The 22,558-nt window shown below is 29.6% G+C and overlaps 1 protein-coding gene across 1 annotated transcript; it reads right to left on the reverse strand.

The window, feature by feature from the left end:
• Positions 1-1,179: 1,179 nt before the first annotated feature.
• Positions 1,180-22,501, reverse strand: LOC145266462 (ribosomal L1 domain-containing protein 1-like). The gene is made up of 7 exons (XM_080122143.1): positions 22,356-22,501; positions 15,424-15,563; positions 10,521-10,665; positions 9,283-9,431; positions 6,766-6,867; positions 5,713-5,879; positions 1,180-2,311 (listed from the first exon to the last, which is right to left on the reverse strand). The coding sequence occupies exons 1-7, from the start codon at positions 22,389-22,391 to the stop codon at positions 1,989-1,991; spliced, it is 1,062 nt and encodes a 353-aa protein (XP_079978269.1). The 5' UTR covers positions 22,392-22,501; the 3' UTR covers positions 1,180-1,988.
• Between the last annotated feature and the right edge of the window lie 57 nt (positions 22,502-22,558).

Genomic DNA, 22,558 nt, shown 5'->3' on the forward strand with positions numbered 1-22,558 from the left:
ACAGATCTCTCTCCTCCTCATCATAATAGAGTAAGGGTGTCTATGCAGAGTTTATTGTAAAGCAAAATTAGCACAATCTGCCGCCCCCACTTCTGAACCAGTACAAAGTCATTTAAACTGGCTTTAAAATTCTTAACATTTAAAATTCTTAACAAATCCTTATGTATTGAAAGATTTGAAAGTTACCTACAGTTAACTTTATAGATTTAAACAATAATTTTGTGACGAAATGATACCACAACAATTAAATTTAACTTTTAAAATATAGCAGTTCAGCCCATCTTTGCTCAGGCCCTATGTACTGTTCATAACTTCATGTGCATATGTATATATATATATATATATATATATTAAAAAGTTTGACTCATGTCCAGGTAACCTACATCTAAAATTTCAAGGGTTTAGACCCAAAATTGGCAGAGGAGTTTGCAAAGGTCAACTCTTTCAACTTTGACCTTTTGGCAGTCAAATTTTCGCCTAAAAAACTGATTAAAAAGCATGTCTGAATACCCTTTATGTAAAATTTCAAATGTTTAGACCCCAAATTGGCTGAATAGTTTGCTAGAAACTGCAATGGTCAAATCTTTGAACTTCGACCCCTTAACAGCTAAATTTTCAGCCAAAAACCAATTAAAAAGCTTCTCCTATGTCTAAATACACTTTATGTAAAATTTCAAATGTTTAGATAAAAAACTAGCTGAGTAATTTGGTAGAGACCACAGAGGTCAAATATTTTAACTTTGACCTCTTAACATTCGTTTTGGACTCAAATCAAGTTAAAAAGTTTGATCCATGTCCAAGGAACCGACATCTAAAATTTCAAGTACTTAGACCCAAAATTGGTGGAGGAGTTTGGTAGAGTTTTCAAAGGTCAAATCGTTCAACTTTGACCCCTTGATAGCCAAATTTCTGTCCGAAAACTGATTAAAAAGATTTTTCCAAATCTCACTATCTCTTATGTCAAATCTCGTGTCTATAGACTGAAAATTGACAGAGTAGTTTGGTAGGGAAATGTACACACAGACAATTTCACTTTAATAGATATATAGATTACACAATAAAAAGGATAAAAATAAAAAAAACAGAAAAACTTTAAAAATAAAAACTCAAAAGAACAATGAAAGTAAAGATTTTCAGGCTACATAGGACAGGTTCAGCTAATAGAATTTGAAAAATAAATAAAATATAAACATTTTTATTATTCAAGTGTTTACATATGAAAGTTCAAATGATGCCTTAATTTTGCATTTTTTTTTAAAGAGATTGTATGAATGTTAGGTGAAACCGTTTCAATTGAATTACTTCCTTCATTTATGGATTAGAAATTGTTTTTTTATTGTTTATTTGTTGCTCTCCATTCTTGCAACTTTTTCATTTTTGTGGGAATTTCTTACCATATGTCCACTTATTTAAAGTGAAATCAGTTTCTCCATTTTCCTCCCAAACAACCATTTTATTAACTTAAAATCATGCTTTCATTTTTTTTAAAAACTATACATAAAAAGCAGTAAACTACAGCAATAACTTGCAAGTTATATTTGAATAATAAAAATACCAAACTAGGAGTTAATTTCTTTGGTCAGGTTAAATTTCAAAATGATAATGGCATATCACTGGATCATAAAAAGAAAATGTTTTATGTAATGTAGTAATATGTTACTAATTTTGAAGTAGATAGCATTGTTTTTTGTTGAAATTCAATTATGTGATTTTCGTTATTCTGAACAAGCACTAAAAATAAAAAAATACGAACTTGGAGTTATCTCCCTTCTGGCTTTGTTGCTATCAGCGATTGGCTCTCATCTCCTCAACTTGTTTTATTCTGCAGCTTTTAATTTTTTTTTTTTTTTTTTACTAAACCGTAGTTTCACATAAGAATAAGCTATTTGGGAGCAATATGAAAATTAATTTCACGTTAATATGCGACAATATAATCAAGAAAAAAAAAAGAAATGTCCCCCCCCCTTATGCTTCTTCTCATGTTTTCTCTAGGCTTTTTTTGGTTTCAGTGCTTTCTTTTTCTTTATCGTCTTCTTTGATTTATTTTTCTTGCTTTTGACGATCATTCCAGATTTTCCCTTTCCTTTTAATAAACTACTGATTTTCTTCCGAAGCAAAAGTCGCTTCTTTTCTGGCAGATTAGAGAAGTCCGACCCACCCCACAACAATTTCTTCTTTCCACTTTTTGAACAGAGGAAAATGTCATTTTTTTCTGTGACATATGCTTTGGCCCTTAAAGTCCAATCAATCTCTTCGGGCACGGCTTCTTTTGGTTGCTTCTTATTAGCGGGCAGCTGGGTTTCACAACCAGCTGAAAAAAAAAAAAAATAGTTCAATTTAGAAAAGATTGCAAAGAACTTCAAAGTAATTTGAGTGTCATCAGAAAAGATAAATACAATATTTTCTATTTCTGAATTTGTGACATGAGAATTGGTTATTTGGATTCTTCACACTACTGTCCTCATCTTGAGTGTTATTTGCACATTTCAGCCGATATAATTTCCAACCTCCTTTCCATAAAGACTTGTGGTAGAGTAGATAAAGTACCTGGTAAAATTTACTTCTGGAGGTTGAAGATTCAATCCTCAGTGTGGGTGATACTCAAAGTACAATTGCAATTAGGACTTCTAACAGAACGAGAGCATGCTACCTTTGTGGATTAAATTAAGGGTTCTGTTTGAAATTCTGTGAAGATTCTCGAATTTGACAAGATACACCCTAAGAAGGGAGGTTACATTGACCGAAATGTGAAAATCACATTAAAGATGAAAACAGTTGTCTGAAGAATCCAAATAATCCAAATATTGGTACTCTTGCATAATTTGACCTGAATTCTTGTGAATTCCTGTCAAGCATGGATCGGGCGAGACCGGCAATTATCGGTATCAGCCGAGCGCCATAACAGACGCAGACTAATGAAAAAAAAATACAAAACAAACCGGAAAAAATACAAATGCAAATAATCAAAAATAACAAAAAAAAAAAATAAATAAAAAAATAACAAAAAAAAGAAAATATGTTTATTTCATTTTAGTATTTAATGTTTTGTTTTTTTTCAAAATATTTATCAACAGAAAGTTTTTTTTTTCTCCAAGAAAAGATTTTTTAACCGTATAATTGTTAGGTGTAAGTACAAGTTTTTTCTGTTTGTTTTCTTTTCTTTTTTGTAACTGTATTTTTTTTCTTGTTTTTTTTTTTTTTATTTTCAAGACTTATTGTTCAGTCAAGTTCTTTTGGTGGCACTATCCATTTGTACATCCCCAGGAGAAATCATCCTTTACACACAATCTTTTTTTAAGTAAACATTTGTGTTTACAATTGTTGCGCCTCTTTTTTTGGGGACAGCAATTTCTTCTCCTGACGATATGAGATTGTCTACATCGATGTTTTCATTTCTTTTTCTAACATGTATAGATTTATTTTCTTGCTTGTCATTTTTCTGTTTGGCGAGTTTGAAAATATATGTTTGTCAGCTTTTTTTTTTTTGTTGGTTTAGTCGCTTTCGTCCAATTCGAATGTAGTCTGCTTCCATTTAGATAGCACTTTTTGATTGACTAATCAAACTCTCAAAAATTCAATTAAAAAAAAGTAAATAATAAATAATCAGAAAATAAAAAGTCACCCCTGCCCCCTTAATATCACCTTAAAAATTACTAAAAACATAACAGAAAAAAAGAAAAGGTGCTAATGCACTTACTGATTCGCGCTATTTTTTTTAAATCGAATTTCGAAGTTTAATTAAAATTTTATGATGTTTTTTTTATTCAATTGTAAGGTTAAAGTACAGAATAGGTACAAAACACCCTCCCCATGTTAAGAATGCCTTTTTAAATAATAACGTTATTATTTTAGGACAGATCAATAAGTGCATGAGTACCAAAAAAAGTAAATAAATAAGATAAAAAGTCGAGTTAGCGTTTCAACATTTTTGAACAATGCTTGGCTGACACAGATGATTGCTGGTTTCGCCCGATCCATGCTTGACGGGAATTCACAAGAATTCGGGTCAAATTATGCAAGAGTACCCAAATATTTTTTTTATTAGAATAATTTCATGTATATAAACTTGGTTGAACGATAAAATTGACGCCTTAGAAAAGACGACATGGTGCCATTTCTGTTTTATGAAAACCAGTTATCTACTAATTGATCAGTTGTGTACAAATCCCAAGAACGTTAGGAGCCTTCTATCAGTGACACAATGTTCAACAAGCGAGATCGGAGATGTGTCACTGTACAGCTTATGCTCTCTATCGATCCAAGTTATGACAGCAGGACCATTGCCAGCACCCTCAAAATGCATCACTGGATTGCCACGAATAACAAGGACGTGCCCAGAGTGATGAAAACAAAGTTTTTAGCCACGGTTATGGTCTTTGGTGTGGTTTCAAGTCAGGGTCACATCATGCCACCTCACATCTTCAAAGTTGGCTTAAAAGTCAACACCAAAGTGTACCTGGATGTGCTAAAGAGTGTGGGAATCCCCTGGTGCAATCAGGTGACCTCTGGCAGACCCTGGGTGTGGTAGCAGGACTCGACATTGGTTCACAAGTCCAAAGAGACCCAGGCTTGGCTTCAGAAGGAATGCTACGACTTTGTACCAGTCTCTCACTGCCCCCTCCTCCTTCCTCAACCTGAACCTGCTGGACTACTTCATTTGATTATACAGCAAGAACATCACCAACATGACCTCCACAACAGCAGCAAAGTCAGTCTTATCACCGCTTTCTGTCAAGTATTTGCCGAGCTTCCACCGGCACTAGTAGAAAAGGCATGCTCCCAGTTCTGGGCCCGTATCAAGCCGGTAATTGAATCTGAAGGCAACTACATTGAATAGATGTCAACTCTACTACATAATCAAGTTACCTGAATTGATTTTTTAAATAAAAGTTTTAAAATAAAGCTGCAGTGTTGTTTTCTCTAGAGCGATAATTTTATTGTTCCACTTTGTAGTAACATAAGAACAAAATTTGAGTCAAACTGAGGTATGACAAACCATTTTACTTTCTATAATAGATGGAAAAGTAGTTAAAAAATGATTGTGAAAAATGTGTTCCTTTACAATTCTAATCCTTTACTTATCACAAATACATTTATTGAATACATTCCAATTTTATTATTTTTTTTAACAAAGGAGTCATCACTTATCAAGGCCTGAAGGCCACTCAAGAACAAGGGTTAATAAATGCAAGGTGGGAGTGTAATAATTCTTAATGGTGTACCTGGGGTAGAATTTGATTATTGAAAGGGGAAGGTTCAACAAGAAATTATTAAAATTAGACTTGAAGGTTACCATATTGTAGTTGGCCAAGAAGCAGGCCAATGGAACAGTGTTCCACAGGCAGGCAGTTCTAGGAAAGAAGCTTTGTTCGTGGAATCTGTGTTTAGATTTAGGTACAGATAAAGAGTGGGAGGAAACTTTATAGTGGTTGTAGCTAGTGGGATAGTTTGGCAAGATGGAACCATAGATTATAGCTTAGATGAGCACTTGACATGAAAATAACGATAAAGCAGAGACAGGCTCACAGCGCTTCTGAAACTGCATGAAACATTTCCAGCCATTTCATAACTGCCAATCTTGTAAAGTAGACCATACCCTATTAAAAACCTTTATTATATGAAGAGCTATTGCTCTAGAAACAAAACCTTCATTGAGAGATTCATTAATCCTATGTGATATTACAGTTTGATATTATCATTATCGGAACTTACGTTTGGCCAGGTAGACAGGTAATGAAGGAGAGTCTTCGGTTTTGATGTAGATATTTCGAATATTCTCACCACCTCCAGGAATCACCTCACTAAGCACCTTTGCCGCCATTTGAATGTTGGCAGCAATCTGTTTTGCTGTCATATTGGAATTAGCAATATGAACCATGCTAAAATGAAAAAATAAATAAGTAAAATAATTTTCCATAATATTTCTTGAAATAAATACTTTTCTTTTGTCTACATTGTCAAAAACTATAACACCAGTTTTTCTTATCAACAAACTTCAAACATTTTCTGATGGCCAACATGGATACCTTGGCACTGCCCCAGGGGGAAAGAGAGGGGAATGGATAACAAAGCAGAAAACTTAAAATGTAACATCTTGCTTTTTAAAGATCCTGTTCTCTCTTCTTCTAAATGTTATCTCCCCAGTCAAGGATTTCCTTCCTCCAACAGAACAGATACTACACTTTTATTCTAGCCAAAACATTAAGTTTTATTTTAGATCATGTTTCACACTAAAGATTGATGGAAAAAAAAAGAAAAAAAAAGCCTTGAATGCTCCCCACCACCACCACTGTGTGAGTGATTAATTTTGTTCCTGATGACCTCACAAAAATATGTATACATTCTGTCTGAGGCAATGCTGAAAAAGAACATCTCAGCTTTGTAGATGTGTTTGCGTTTGATATAATAAACTAGTAGGCACACCTGAAGTTGCCCAGGGTCATGGATAATAAAATAGTATTAAAATCCCTCCATTTCATTCTACAAATCCTCAATCACATTACTTTGTGAATACACCCGCCCACCACCACTCAACTGCCCTGTTTTTCTTTGGCAGCAAGAAAGAAAATGTCATTAGCAACTGATTGATCTATTTTCAGTGTTACATTTGGAACAACTATCAATAAGAATGAAAGTAATTTTTCATTTACATGAAGAACAAGTAAGAGGGGAAAAGGAAGTATGAAAAAAAAAGGAAAATATGAAAATGTGAATCAAGAAAAGCAAAAAACAAAAAGGAAAAGAAAAGCCATCAATTCTCCTCACCTACACGAGCCTTTTCCTGTGATGACCATATATGCATTATTTACTGCTTGTTCGATTTCACTTTTGAGATTTTTCACTTTCAAGTTAACTTTGATTGGAATTCTGAAAATGGAAGTAAAATAATTATTTAGAAAATTTTCTTGACTGAATTAAAAAAAAAAAAATCTAAGCATTACTTTAGAATTGCTTTTCATTTGTGGTGTTTCTGTTCTCTCAAAGAGGATGCAATTGAAAACAAAGCCCTATACCAAGTCAATCATTAAAAAAAAAGAAAAAAAAAAAAGAAAAAAATTATATTGTTTTATTGTTCAGTTTCTGATATTTTAATATACAGAACATGCGACTTTCTTTTATAAATAGACTAGCAGATGTACCTGGTGTTGCCCAGTATCAAACATAACGTTAAATTCCTAAAAAAAAAAAAAAGGAAAACGGAAAGAAACTGACACATACACATGTGAGTATTATGTTTTTTCTAAACAGTTAACTTCTTGTAAGTAAAGAAAATATTGGAGCTGAGATTGAAACCAAAATCTAAAGGCAGTGATTCAAGTATGATAACCATTAAAGTAGCTTGCCATGATCTTTAAAAAGTGTTTTCAAACATAATTATTCTAAACATAAGCTGTCATGTGAACGATTCACATATGTGAAATAATTGATAAACCGATAAAATCTGATGACTCCCAAGTACCAATTTTTCCCCTTACCAGCTGTTTTTTCCAGATGAAAACTGATCATAATTTTTCTACATGTCTGAATATTCTTTATATCAAATTTCAAGTCTGTAGATCAAAAATTGGTTGAGAGTTATCCTCACTTTTATGGATATACAAGTCCCCAAAATCACAGTACCAAATTATATATCTCATATATATATATATATATATATATATATATATATATAGATAGATAGACACACACACTAGACTATTATATTGACACGTTGGGTCAGTATAAATTATAGCTAGCTATGGAATAGTGAGTGTACAGAATTAATGTATAAACGTGCAAAAATTAAACGCATACATGCACGAAAACAAATGTGGCGACCAGTGAAAACACGCAATTTCGTGCGCGTGCCAAAATAATTCAACGCATGCGCGCATTAAAACAAACATGGCGACCAGTGAAAACAATATAGACTACATTGAATAATAAAGGTCTTAACATCATTGCAGTTAGATTAAATGAAAAATCATTTATATAAGAGGAGTGTGATCCATTGAAAAAAGATGAAAAGAAAAAAATACAAGGAGGGAGAGTACATTGTACAGATCCACCTTAGTTTTTTTGTTTTGTGTTTTGTTAACAGGAAATAATAATTAACTGATTAAGTAATATTTAACAGTGAGACCTTTTCAAAGCAAATCTTAAAAAAAAAAGAAAAAAAAAAAAGTCCTCCCACACACACATACAGATTTTGAAGTGTTTCTACATATTTTAAAATATTTGAAACTTATGACCTTACTCCTGCCACCAAACTTGAAAAAAATGCTAATGATTACATGTCGCACTACGTCACCAAGGAGTGGGATCTCATTTTATGTTAGATTTGTATAAGAAAGTAATCCCCCATGCTAAGATGTTAAATTTTTATTACTTTAAAAAAAAATTCCTTCTTTTATATTATCTTTAAAGGCCATTGAAACAAAAAAAAAAAAAAAAAAAAAAAAGAAAATAGATTTTGATTTCTTTTGCTGAATTGATTTTTTAAATAAAAGTTTTAAAATAAAGCTGTAGTGTAAAAAAAAAAAAAAAAAAAAATTCTTTTTAAATATGCAAATTGATCAAATTGTTTTTTTTTCTTTTTTACATTAGAAATACATATTTGGTTAGTTTTTCTGTTTTAAAATAATTCCAACTTGCAATGAAAAATAATCGTAAATAAATTATTTTGGACAATTTTTTTTTTTAATCAAGTTCTAGTTTCAATCATGCAAAACTTGGGTCAGAAAATATTCTTAAAAAATATGTAGGTGCACTTGACCCCCCCCCCATTTTTTTCCTTTTCATCTTTTTTTCAACTATTTCTACGAATTATTGGACATTAAGCTACCAATTATATTCAAAAAAATCTTTTTTTTAAAAATCAATATTTGAAGATTTGGAAGGGGGTTCAATTTCACATACATTCTAATAAATCGATCCCTATTTTCAGAATCGCTTTACAACCCTGATTTGACGTTGGCTCCTTCAGTCCCCACTCCACCATTATTATTATTATTATTATTATTATTATTATTATTATTATTATTTCTATTTTGCAACTTTTCACTTTGAGAAAGGTTTGGTCTTTATTTTTAACTTTTTAATTTATAAATAATGAAAAGTTAAAAGCCAGCAGTCAGGCTGATACAGAGGGGGGAGGGGGCTCAGTGTGCTAGGTCATAAAACCTTTTTTTTAATATTAAATTAAAAATTAAATGATACAGATTTAAAAACTTGAAATTATATGTGAAACCATGCAAAAAAAAAAAATAAAAAATCCAAGTGAAAATTTGATAAATTGCTTACCGTTTCTTTCTGGCAAAATCTTTTCCCAGAGTCCTTGGTAAATTCCCAAATATCCGATCATCAGCCAAAAAGTGATCATATTTGTTGCAGAGATTCTTTTTGGCCTCAATAGATCTGTATTCCAATTTGAGAGATTTTAATGGAATCACCTGCAAAAAAATTCAAGCCGATCATAGTAAAATAAAAAAAACAAACAAGTGGGCTGTGGGGAGGATAAGCATTGTGGGGAGGATAAGCATTGTGGGGAGGATAAGCATTGTTGTGAGTTCAAAATTGGTAGTCATGGGATTGGAAGAGACAAAAACAGAAACATCAAAATTGATTTAATCTGCCAGGAGACAATGTAAGGCCATAATTTTGTCTGAATAATGCATTTGAGGTAATAAATAAACGGATATTCTGATTAAAATATCTTTGTGTTAATTGTAATTAATGGTGAGTCAACAAAACATGCTAACCAGACATACTGAGTGTAGCAACTAAACCTATTTATCTAAACACCATCAAATTGGACCTTTCCTTTGTGAACAACTAAAAGATGTTTGCTTCTCTCACTGACATGTAGCAGTGAACTCATTGGATAGGGACATTCTCAGCAGTGGTGACAGCAGCAGTAACAGATGTTGATGTTTTTTCTCTCTTCTTGTTGTGGATGAAGTAATCAAAACAAAACAGAACAAATAACTCCATTAATTACTGAAATCTTATTTATTTCATTAATCTGCAGAAAATACAATTAAATAAACTCCATTTTCCTCTCCTAATCATTGTAGGATAAAAAAAAAAACACATTTGATCAATTCAACGTTCAATTTGCAGAGAAGCAGGATTTTGAATGAAGGAAGCTATAAACGACAAGAAACTAAAATATTTTACTTCAAATTATCTTTTTGCCCCCTTGGCAACACTGGCTAAACACAGCAAGTAAATAATCATATATTTGCATTTTAATACAAGTGAGAAAAAACAAAGTAGAATCTCATTTTTATTCTTAGACAATTGATTGGCTGATAACTCACTTAGCGGTCGTGTCATGATAGAACACACCCCTTATTTGTAACAGGTAAAATTGACATTAAGAAGGGTATCCAGTTGTAAAACTATTTTTCATTATGACCGTGAAGTAAATATACCTCTACCCACCCACACATCATATGTAGAAAAGAGACACTAATCGAATCAAAGTCAGCTAGCCAGGATAAAAAAATCCCAAATTATTTTTCAAAATTTTTACAAACCTCACGAATGAAGTCAATATTATTGGATGCAAGAAGTTCTTTAAAATGAACCTGGCTTGGTTCATAATCCCTCTCTCCTCTCTTTAAATCCTTAACAAACAGACAGACATCTTGATTTTCAAATTTCAAGCCATTTGGAACTTTTCTGAAAAAGAAAACAAAATTAAAAATTATCAAACTTTCACAGATTATTCTCTATTCATAAATTCAAGTCATTTATTGCACTGATAGTGTGATTAAAACCCTAATTTCATATACAAAATTGAAGAACTGATTACACATTAGCAGATGATTAATATTTGAGATGATTCATTCGAATATCAGAACATTTTTTGGTGTCAAAATAATTTTAGCTTAATTTCCAATTCTTTCACTTCATATCGATAACCAGTTTATGAAAATGTTGGATTAAAAAGAAAATTTTTTAAAATCATATTTAGATTTGAAATTAGATGAGGACCCACTATTTTTTAGGCAATTTTAGTAATTGTATCAAAATTGAGAATTTAGAACAAATCAGTAATTGTATCGAAATCAAATAAATGTTGGCATTGTCTAATTACTGATATTTACAAAACATTGTATTAAAATGAATCTTCTAAATGTAAACAGTGTGTCATAGACATGTTTGATATTGGTTGATGCAATGGTGAGCATAGTTACATCTCTCTTACTAATGTTGATTGTAGCAATACACCAAATAGCCAATATTAGAAACAATTGCATATTTCAGTTAAATATTATCACCCAAGATTTGTGAAGTACTCATTGGAATTTCTTAAAAGTTTCATTTTTGGGGGTCTGAGACTAACTTTCCTTATTTGGGTATATTTGTCAGAATCAGTTTTGATTATAACGCGGTTAAAACTCATCTGAGAGTAGTTGGGTGCTTGTTAGAATAGTCATTTAATTGTCCACATTTTTTTTCGCAAAATTGCAAATTCATATTTTGCAATTGGTATTTTTCCTAGAAATTCACCTAGACAAACAAATGTTCTAAAATCATTAGATATCTGTTCTTACTCAAAATCAGCTAGCCAGGATAAAAAAAAAAAATAAAAATAAAGAAAAATCATACTGAAGATGAAGTGTAGCTTCAAAATATATTTATAAATGCCAATATAAATTTCAAACAAAATAAATATTATTTGTAATTATTTTGTAATAATGCGTTGTTTCGGCTTCAAACATATCTAATATGTATTTCATTTCATTAAAACTCAACCAGCGCTCCTTATCAAGGAACACAAACCCTAACGTGAATTCCGCGTGACCAATGCACCATTCTGACACTTGAAAAGACTTGTAAAAACAACAAACGGACTTCTACTGATTCTATGCTCCACAACAACATGGCAAAAAAATAAGACATACTAAATTTCAAACAAAATAAATATCCATCTATTTTGTAAAAATGCATTATTTCGGCTTCAAATGTATCTAATACGTATTTCAACCAACGCTTCTATCAAGGAACACAAACCCTAACGAAAAATGTCTATGATATATGTGTCTATGATGGAATGAAAATATTATATTGCAAAAATGTTGTAAATTATTTATGTAGTTTTCTTTTTATAACATTTTAAAGCAATTAATGAGAATTCATAGATATTACAACATAAATCAAGTATCTGAATTGATCAAGTAGCTTTTATTTTAAATAAAAAACTCAAATTTTATGAGTAACCGAAGAACAGCTGTCTTGTTTGCCATTTTGAAAACAATCTAAAAAACAAAAAAACAAAGGGAGATAACAATTCATACTTATTAGATTTATGCTGTAATGCCTACAAATTCCTATTAATTATTTAAAAATGATTTTATGTATAAAAATAAAACTACTTGATCACTTTAGATAATTTTTGAAATATATTTTCGTTTTGTCACGGGTACATACATCATAAAGATACCCCCCCCCTTTTTTTTATTGTCGGGACAATTCTGGACAAGAATGAATACCTTACTTATTGACCCGAAGCTTGCAACTCCAGGCAACAACAAAAAAATAAGAACTTTAGTGTTTCTGAGGTATGACTTATTTTTTGAAAAATCTGAAATTCTTTGGACTTTAACATTGCTTGAACATTTTTTTTGTTTTGTTTGGGAATTAAATTTTTTTTGTCACTATGCTGAAAAAGAAAATTTTAAATATTTATGTAATAACTTATATGAACAATTGATCTCAAGCAAAAAAAAAGAAAATTTAATTTTAAAAAAAAATGTACAAAAGGTCTTTTTGAGATTTGATTATTATTTTTTGAAAAATCTTGAAATTTCTTCTTTTTTTTTACTGAAGCATTTTCATTATTTAGAAATCAAGTGTTTATAATGTTATTCAAAAGTTGATTACAGGCAAACTACTGGTAAGCCATGATAAGTTATGAAATGGAGTATATGCACATAAGTCTAAAAACCATCACCAGTAGAATTTTTTTTTTTTTCATCAAAAATTCATAATTAATATTTCTAGTGGTTGTCTTGAATTATATATTAAAAAAAAAAAAAAAATACAGAAAAGTCTTTATGATGTAACAGAACAAAAAGATCATATTGCAAAAAATATACAAATTCAACAAGTAGTTTTATTTTTATAAATAAAAACACTTGTAAACAGTTTTAAGTAATTAGGTATGGACAAACATTTTGACCCAACCCCCTTTACTTAAAAATTCACCAAAATTCAGAATTTTCAGTATTTATCAAATAATGATCGCGGAATATAATGAACTAATTATTTTTATTTAAATCTTAGTGAAAATGTATTATTTTGTTTAAACAAAAAATACCTTTACTAAAATTATGGTTTTCAGTAGTAAATAAAAAACGCAAGAATTTATTTTTGCTTTTTTTATATAAATAAAGCATCGTAATTTGTAACAATAAAAAATTTTTTACAGGAACATTACAAAAAAAGCCCTAAAGTCCATATTAATAATTCGATATAACTTGAAGAAAAATGAATTTCTCGAACTACCGATATTACCATTGAATTAAGCATTGTTTATTTAATATTTCCACACAAAAAAAATTATAATAGCAAAAATATTTCTACTTTTTTTTTTAAATTACAGATTTCGCATAATTTTCATATGCAAGATTTTAATAATTTCCTTGCTCGCAAGAATGTGAAACTTTCGGCGTAGCATATTTTTTATATAATCTCGAACAATAATTAAAACAAAAATTTTAAAACAGGAACATAAAAAATAATTAAATTAAAAAATGATAAAAATTGATACAAGCGCTCAGAATAGGAATGTATAGATGCACATCTAGGGAGAAAAAAAAAAGAAATTTTTCACACCCTACCTCCTTTTATTATCATGACTTCATTTTGAAACAGCGTTTCGATTGGCTGAAATTTTGGGTTTCCATATATTCGTGTTTACAAACTTTTATTGGTTGCGTTTTGCCGAATGGCATAATTACTTGCTTTTTGAGGGCTAATTAAGTTGTACTTTGTATAAACAAGGTGTTTTTTTTATTTAATTCAATATCTTAGGACTTTACTAATTATCTTTGAAATAGACCCAGAAAACCAAGATTTATCTTCAAAAGGATTTTTACAATGAATTTATTTAACTTCAAAATTTAGCTGAATTGAGTCACGTGTACAAATATTTTTTTCCTTTAGGAAATTAACTTTAGTCTCTAATCATTCAAATGCAATTAAAAAGTAGTCGGAAACCTACTTATGATAAAAAATGATGATAAATCGGCTTTCAAAACTAGATCCCCCTATTTTTGCCTGCCCATTTTTGCCCGTACCTATAAGTAATTAATGAAAAGTTGAAGCCATTGTATGACTGATCTACCCTTGTTTCTTCAAGATGGCGATGTGAGAGTCCCTTTATACTTAATGGTAGAAATTTGATTTTCTTAGTTAATAAAACTAGGTCAATTTATGTAATTTTTAGAACATGACATTTTCATTCCATCATGGGTATGTACAGCATACAAATTTTTCTATATTTTTGTTTTTGAATACGGGCAATTCCAGACAAAAAATGATACTTCTTTATCTAGATGGCATGCAAGTCAAAAATCTATTTTTTGTAGGGTTTCAATTATATATATAATTCAATGTTGATATTTTCCAGAGATTAAGCAACCATAGAAGTTTTAACGAGGTTAATACAAGAGTGCTCAATACCGAAGTAGAGTACAATTCTCTAGCTATATAAGAGCCAGATAGTCCAAGGATGGAGTACTGTTGCCACATCTGGGCAGGAGTTGCTAGAAAGATCTTATTCTGCCTTGACAGAGTTCAAAATAGACTTTGTAGCCTAGTAGGGGATGCCCTTTTCTCTTCCCTGCAACCTCTTCCTCACAGAAGGGATGTTGCGAGCCTGTCTCTGCTTTATCGTTATTTTCATAGCTACAATCTATGGTCCCTCCCCTTGCCAAACTATCACGAGAAACACTCATCTAACTGAAAACACTTAATGATTTCCCCCGACTCTCTTTGTCTGTGCCTAAACCTAAATGTACATTCCATGAACAAAGCTTTTTTTCTTAAAACTGCAAACCTGTGGAACTCTTCCGTTTGACTGCTTTCCAACAAGTTCTTGATGAGCCGTTCCTCTTAAGTAATCCAATTTTCAAAATTTACACTACTAACGATTACTACGATATTGTCCCATTGACTACTGTACACTATTTAAGCCTTATCCTCAAGTGGCCTCTGGGCCTTGATAAGTGGTAACTCCTATGCAAAAAAAGATATACTTTTTACTTAGGTTTCAAAGTAAACTTTTGTATAAGCAATAGGTCTCTAGTTTCTCGTAACTGGATTACTGAAACGTGTTCATGAATGTGTAGCGATATATTTCTGCTAATGTAAAATAAAAAGTGTGTGTGTGTGTGTGTATATAGATTTGTTTAACAATAAAATACTTACATTTTGATTACTTTGTTTTTGACAATAGGTATCAACTTAAAAGTAACGGTAAGAAGGATTTTGGTCGGTACATCAAACAATTCGGCATTACTTTTCATCTTTTTCAAATATTCTAACAAAGCATTTGTAGGTTCAAGTATCTGAAAAAGAAATAAACAAAAGATATTTATTGGATACTAACTGATCTACCCGGCATAGACAGGGATTCCTTCATGTCAGTTATTGTTTAATTTTAAAAAAAAAAAAAAATGTAAAAAAAAAGCTCTAAGTGCTCAAATCAGGAAAATTCAATTTGATCAACATTCAATTGAGCAAAAATCTTATACGTTCAACTGATTAAATGATATGTAAATTGCTCAAAAAAATTTTTATGTAGAAAATTATATTTTTACGATTACTAGTATATTGTAGCCAATACAAGACTGATTTTAAAATTTTAGTAGTTTAAATTGAGTTGTCTCCTGTTATTAAATATGGTGGATCGAGACACACTGTTCTCACTTTTTCATAAAGTTTGATTTAAAAAAAAAAAAAAAAAAAAAAAATTTACATAATTTTTTTAAATACGAGATCTTTGTCCCGTAATGGGTGCATACATAGAATTTTTTTTTGTATTTTTGTTTTTTTAATTAGGTTGAATTCCGAACTTGCACTAAAATTTGAATTGGCACTCCCAAACAATATGTAAACAGATTTGGGTTGACACCGATTGCTTTTACTTGCAAATCGAATGTGAAAGCAAACAGAATACTAACAAAAAAAGCATCGTTGGTTTTTGCATATGTATTTTAAGAAAAAGTGGGGTATAAAAAAAAAAACATGCATTTAACAAATATATTATTTTTTTTTTTTTTTTAAACTATAAAGAAACGAAATGCATTTAACAAATATTTTTTTTTCTTTAAAAAAAAAAAAAAAAAACTATAAAGAAACGAAATTTAACACACTTTGCTAAATTTTTTTTTTCCCTTATTTTTTCAAAGTCTTTTTTTATCCTTGGTCAGTGAAAGAAATCATTTTAGACTGAGGTAATTTTTTATTTTTGTCCCAATATAGAGTGCCCCTTTTTGGGAGCTAGATTTTTCCCTACATTAAAATTGATGAAAAGAGTCAAAAAGGGATTTGTCACTTAACATGGCTGAAAGCCACTAGAGGTTAATGAATAGTGGTAGTGTAGTAATCGTTAATGGTGTAAGTTGGGTAGAATTTGATTGTTTATGGGGACAGCTCAACAAGAATTTGTTTACATTAGACTAGAAGGCTACCATACTGTAGTCGGCCAGGAAGCAAGCCGATAGAACTGTTTCACAAGTACATGGCAAGTGCTCGTCTAGGTGTGTCAGAATTTTAGGGGAATTTGACACCCCTAACACAAAACTGCGAATAAAATATAAAAAAATCGTAATTTCTCTTTTAAAAGTGGGTTGTTTATTTTCTTTATGGAAGATACTTCCAAAATAAACTATTAAAGTTGTTTAAAAAAATAATAGAAATATTATTTTTTATTTTTTAAAAAACAGTGTTTACAAAGTGCCTGTGCACGTTTGTTCATGCAGCCATGTTTTTTACGTAATGAAATCAATTGAATTTTACGAGTTAAATTTTTTTTAATTTTTAAACTTTAAAAATCTATCAAAATTTTTCTAATGGTTCAATTTTTACGATATTTTCAGGGTTAATGTGAAATTTTATGCTCTTTCCAATAAACCGAATATAATATTTCAGGCAAGTGTTTTTTTTTTAATTTACCCCCCCCCCATTTTGAAATGTCTATTCAAATGAAAATAATTAATTTTCTCACCTCAAATATATATATCACAAATTGAAGATAAAAGATCAATAAATAAAATAAGCTAATTTAAAAAAACAAAACAAAAAAAAATAAAGTTATTTCCAAATTTACCTGTAAAGTCCAAAGTTTAAAACCTTTTTTATTTTAAAACCATGTTGAATTTTTTTTGTTTTTTTAAATGCAACCTTATAATCTTGTTATATTGTCCAGAAAATTTTGTAGAATTACGATAATTTTTTCTATTTCATTCAATTTTTTTTTTTAGATATTAAAATATCATTTTAAAGTTTAGTCCTTGCTCCTTTTATTGAAAAAAAAATTAGGTTTAAATTACATTATTCATATTGTTATAAGCTTCGAGTCTATTTAATCACTCCTTTTTTAATGCCGAATTTTGACACTCCTAGTGCTCGTCTAGCAGTGTCAGAAAATGCCATTAAAAATGTGTGATAAAAAATTGAATAATTCAACTTCCTATCTTTCGAAGCTTATAACTACTTGAAAAATGTAATTCAAACCCTAATATTTTTTCGATTAAAGGAACAAAGACCACATTAAAAAAAAAAAAAACAGGTTTAATAGCAAATTATGCAATATTTGTTTTTTTTTAAATCGGTTTTCTTTAAAAAAAAAATCAATGAATTTTAACTTAACGAATATAATAAATATGAATTCCAAAAAATAACTTACCTATAAAAAATACTATTCAATGGGTACTTCCATTCTTCATTGTTAAGAATTTATCCATATTTATATTTTATATCCATGTCCTTTTTAAATAAAATACTTTTTAAGCGAGTATTAAAAAATACCTCGACTTCAGCTCATCACAAATGCAAAAAAGGGAAGATAACCGTCTCCCTTTCTTAGAGTTATGAACTATGGTAGTCTGTAAGCGAAAGACCTAATGTCTCTTTCTATTGCTGGCTGTAAACAAAAGTTAGTAAATATGGGCCACCGTAGATGAAAAATACTCCCATTTCACTTAGCAGTTTTTGCCGATAATAAAAAAAAAAACAAAAAAAAAAAAAAGTCAAACGATTTTTTTTTTTTTTATTCTCTTACACAAGTTTTTGATTTAATATATTTTATTTCTTCTTTATGGAGTGAAATTTTTTTTTTTTAATATCTAAAAAAATAACAAAAAAACATTGAATGAAATAGAAATAATTGTCGTAATTAAACAAAACTTTTGTGCAATAACAAGATTATATAGTTTTACTTTAAAAAAATTCAACGTGGTTTAAAAAAAAAAAAAGGTTTTAAACTTTGGACTTTACAGGTAAATTTGCAAACAACCATTTTTTTTTGTTTTAAATTAGCTTATTTTATTTATTGATCTTTTATTTTCAATTTGTGATATATAAATTTGAATTAAGAAAATAAACAACCCACTTTAAAAAGATAAATTACGAGTTTTTTATATTTTATTCGCAGTTTTGTGTTAGGGGTGTCGAAAAATTCCCCAAACATTCTGAAACACCTAGTGCTCATCTGACCGCTAATCTTTGGTCTAGGTGCATGAGAATTTTTGACACCTCTAACACAAAACTGCAAATAAAATATAAAAAACTCGTAATTTCTCTTTTTAAAGTGGGTTGTTTATTTTCTGTATGGAATATATTTCCAAAATAAACTATTGAAGTTGTTTGAAAATAGAAATATTTTTATTTTTTAAAAAACAATGTCTACAAAGTGCTGGTGCGTGTTCAACCAGCCATTTTTTTTTTTACGTATGAAATCAATTGAATTTTACGAGTGAAAGTTTTTTCAATTTTTAAACTTTAAAAATCTATCAAAATTTTTCTATTGGTTCAATTTTTATGATATTTTCAGGATCAATGTGAAATTTTATGCTCTTTCACATAAACCGAATATAATATTTTAGACAAACGTTTTTTTTTTTAAATTCACCTCCCCCCCAATTTTGAAATGTCTATTAAAATTTAAATAATTAATTTACTCACCAAAGTTTTATATATCACAAATTGGAGATAAAAGATCAATAAATAAAATATTCTAATTTAAAACAAAAAAAGTTTTTTTTTTAAATTTACCTGTAAAGTTCAAAGTGCAAAACCTTTTTTTTTTTTTTTTAAAAACCACGGGAATTTTTTTTTTTTTTTTAATGAAAGCTCATGTTATGCTTATATCGTCAAGTAAGTACCTGATGCTGAAAGCAATTTTTTCTATTTCATTCAATGTTTTCTTTTTTTAGATATTTAAAAAAAAATTCACTTGATAAAGTAGAAATAAGATATAATAATCAAAAACTCGTGTATTTCATTAAGAGAATTAAAAAAAAAAAAAAAAATATCCATCGACTGGATCTTTTTTTTAACGTCAAAAACTTATAAGTGAAGGTGTGCTTTTTTTTCACCTACAGAAGCCCAAAAATACTAATTTTGGTTAACAGTACAAAACAAAAAGAGATATCAATTATGGCGTTTATAAGTCACTGTAAGATAATCGCGAAAAAAATCAGATATTTCTCTCCCTTTATTTGAACAGTCAATGAATCTGAATTTGCGTTTTTTTTTTTTTTAATCCTTGTTTAACATGGAATATAAGTATAAATATGGATAAATTCTTAACAATGAACAATTGAACTACACATTGAATAGAATTTTTTATAGGTAAGTGATTTTTTGGAATTTATATATATTTTTTATAATCGAACCAAGTAAAATTTTGTTGATTTTCTTTAAATCTTTTTTAAAGAAAACCGATTAAAAAAAAACAAATATTGCATAATTTGCTATTAAACTTGTTATTTTTTTAATATTTGGTCTTTGCTCCTTTAATTGAAAAAGAAATTAAGGTTTGAATTACATTTTTCAAGTAGTTATAAGCTTCGAACGATAGTAAGTTGATTTATTCAAATTCATATACGGCGTTATTAATGGCCGATTCTGATACACCTATACATGTATATTCTGATACACCTATCTCTCATTACCAAACTTTCACAAAAACACTAGACTAGCTACAACCACTATCAACAATTTCCTTCCATTCTCTATCTACGCCTAAATCTAAACGCAGATTCCATGAACAAAGCTTTTCCTAGAATTGCCCGTATGTTCCACTGGCCTGCTTTCCAGCCTTCAAGTCCAATGTAAACAAGTTCTTGTTGAGATGCACCCTTAAAAAAATCAAATTCTACCCAATTTACACATTAAACGATTACTACACTACTACTTTACATTTATTGTCATTAACCCTTATCCTCGAGTGGCCTTCGGGCCTTGATGATTGGTGATTCCCTTGTTTAAAAAAAGCGTTAACTTACTTTGAAACAAAAATGGTGTTAAACCTGCTATGTAAGAACAAAATAAAATGGCGGTGTTGTTATAGCCATTTGGACTAAAAAAAAAAAAAAAAAAAAAAATACTAATATAACAATTTCGGGTACTAGTGCAGAGAGTGATCCGGACGTAAATAATAACGTTATTATTTAAAAAGCCATTCTTAAGATGGGGAGGGGAGGGTGTTTTGTGCCTATTCTATACTTCAACCTTACAATTGAATAAAAAAAAAAACATAAAACTTTAATTGGGTTTGTATTACTGTACACATAGATTCGAAAAAGTTGTCAAAAAACAAATATGTAACAAATAAATGTTATCAAAGGCAAGCTAAGTTACTTTTCTGCCAAACTGGATATATTTTTTGTGTTTTTATTCAATGTAACATTTATTCAGCTCGAAAAACATACAGTGATTACCATTCGAAAATTCAAGATGACTTCTCACACCCTCTTTAACACCGTAAGTTTGGGAAAAGGTGTTATAAATAAAAAAAAACTATACAAAATACTATTAAAACCCCGCCGAATATATGTCAACCTATGTCACGGTAACATATATTGAGCGAGTTTTTAACAGTATTTTATCCGGTTTTTTATTTATAACACCTTTTCCCAAACTTACCGTGTTAAAGAGAGAATCAGACGCCATCTTGAATGTTCCAATACATCGGTAAACACTGTATGTTTTTCGAGCTGAATAAACATGTTACATTGAATAAAAACAGGAAAAATATATCCAGTTTGGTAGAAAAGTAACTTATCTTGCCTTTGATAACATTTATTTGTTATATATTTGTTTTTTGACAACTTTTTCTAATCTATGTGTACAGTAATACAAACCCCTTTAATTAAACTTGGAAATACGATTTAAAATATAGCGCGGATCACTCTCTGCACTAGCACCCAATTTCGAACTGAACCATTTATTTAATCCACGGGTTGATTGTTCTCGTTCTTTTAGCTATGACCGGATAGAAGTGTTAATTATATTATTATTTATCGTAAGAATTGAACCTTCAGCCTCCAAAAGACCATCACTTGGAACTGATTGTTCTGTTGCGCTGCGAAATGACGTTATTATTTAGAAAGCCATTATTAACATGGGGAGGGGAAGGTGTTGTGTAAATATTCTGTACTTTCACCTAACAATTTGATAAAAAAAAGATATAAAACTTGAATTGAACTTAAAAATACTATTAAAAATAGCACGGTACAATAAAGGCATAAGCACCCAATCGTATTTAGATGTGTAGTAAGTATCATTGTTTGCTATTTATTGTTTGTTCTCGAAATTCCAAGAGTTTGACATAAAAATCCCAAGTCCGGAAAGACGCACCTGAAAAATGTCGAAGATTACATCAAACAAAATGTCATGAAAATAATAGGAAAGACGACAAATGACTACAAATTATCGATCTTCGTCTAAAAAAAAATTCTGAAACAAATTCACGTTAACGATTTGAGTTTTCGATTTCCTATGCAGTGAAAATGTCCAATTTGAATGAATAGTTTAAAATTATAAACAAGAATAAGAAAAGAAAAACGAGGAGAAAATTTTTAAATGAAAAAAAAAAAAGAAGCACTTATAAAGAATTAGCAAATAAAATATATGCTTAATCATAACTCTAGAAATTTTAATATATAAAAAAAAACATTTTTATTCGATCTGCGTCCACGTGGATGATGGATTCAAATCGTGATAGTTCGAATAAATATGAATACTAACAATTTACAAAACAATGATTTTTCTATTTTTTAAAAAACAATTCAAATAATCACACTTTTTCAAAAATATGGATTATTTGATATCATTGAAAATACTCGTCTAACCTGTTTTTCTCCGAGTTCAGATAACGTGGTGGCCATCTTGAAGAATTAATAATACACACAGCAAAAAGGCACGTGGATAACAGCTTCGCAGTGAATATTTATTTCCGTAATTAATGTTCAAATTTTTTTTTCACATTATTGAATAGAAATTATTACTGTATTTATTTAAATAATAATAATAATAGTAATTTATTATTGTTTTT

Source organism: Euprymna scolopes, chromosome 41, assembly GCF_053919585.1.
Source record: "Euprymna scolopes isolate OS-2025 chromosome 41, ASM5391958v1, whole genome shotgun sequence".
Taxonomy (NCBI): domain Eukaryota; kingdom Metazoa; phylum Mollusca; class Cephalopoda; order Sepiida; family Sepiolidae; genus Euprymna; species Euprymna scolopes.

What these genes read in the sequence shown, in the direction of transcription:
- LOC145266462 (XM_080122143.1), bottom strand. Translation starts at nt 22,391, where the DNA reads ATGGCCACCACGTTATCTGAACTCGGAGAAAAACAG. An exon ending in ACAGGAAAAGGCTCGTGTAG is followed by an intron (nt 5,880 to 6,765) that starts GTGAGGAGAATT and finishes TTTTCATTTTAG; the next exon opens with CATGGTTCATATTGCTAATT. An exon ending in ACCTGTCTACCTGGCCAAAC is followed by an intron (nt 2,312 to 5,712) that starts GTAAGTTCCGAT and finishes TTTTTTTTTCAG; the next exon opens with CTGGTTGTGAAACCCAGCTG.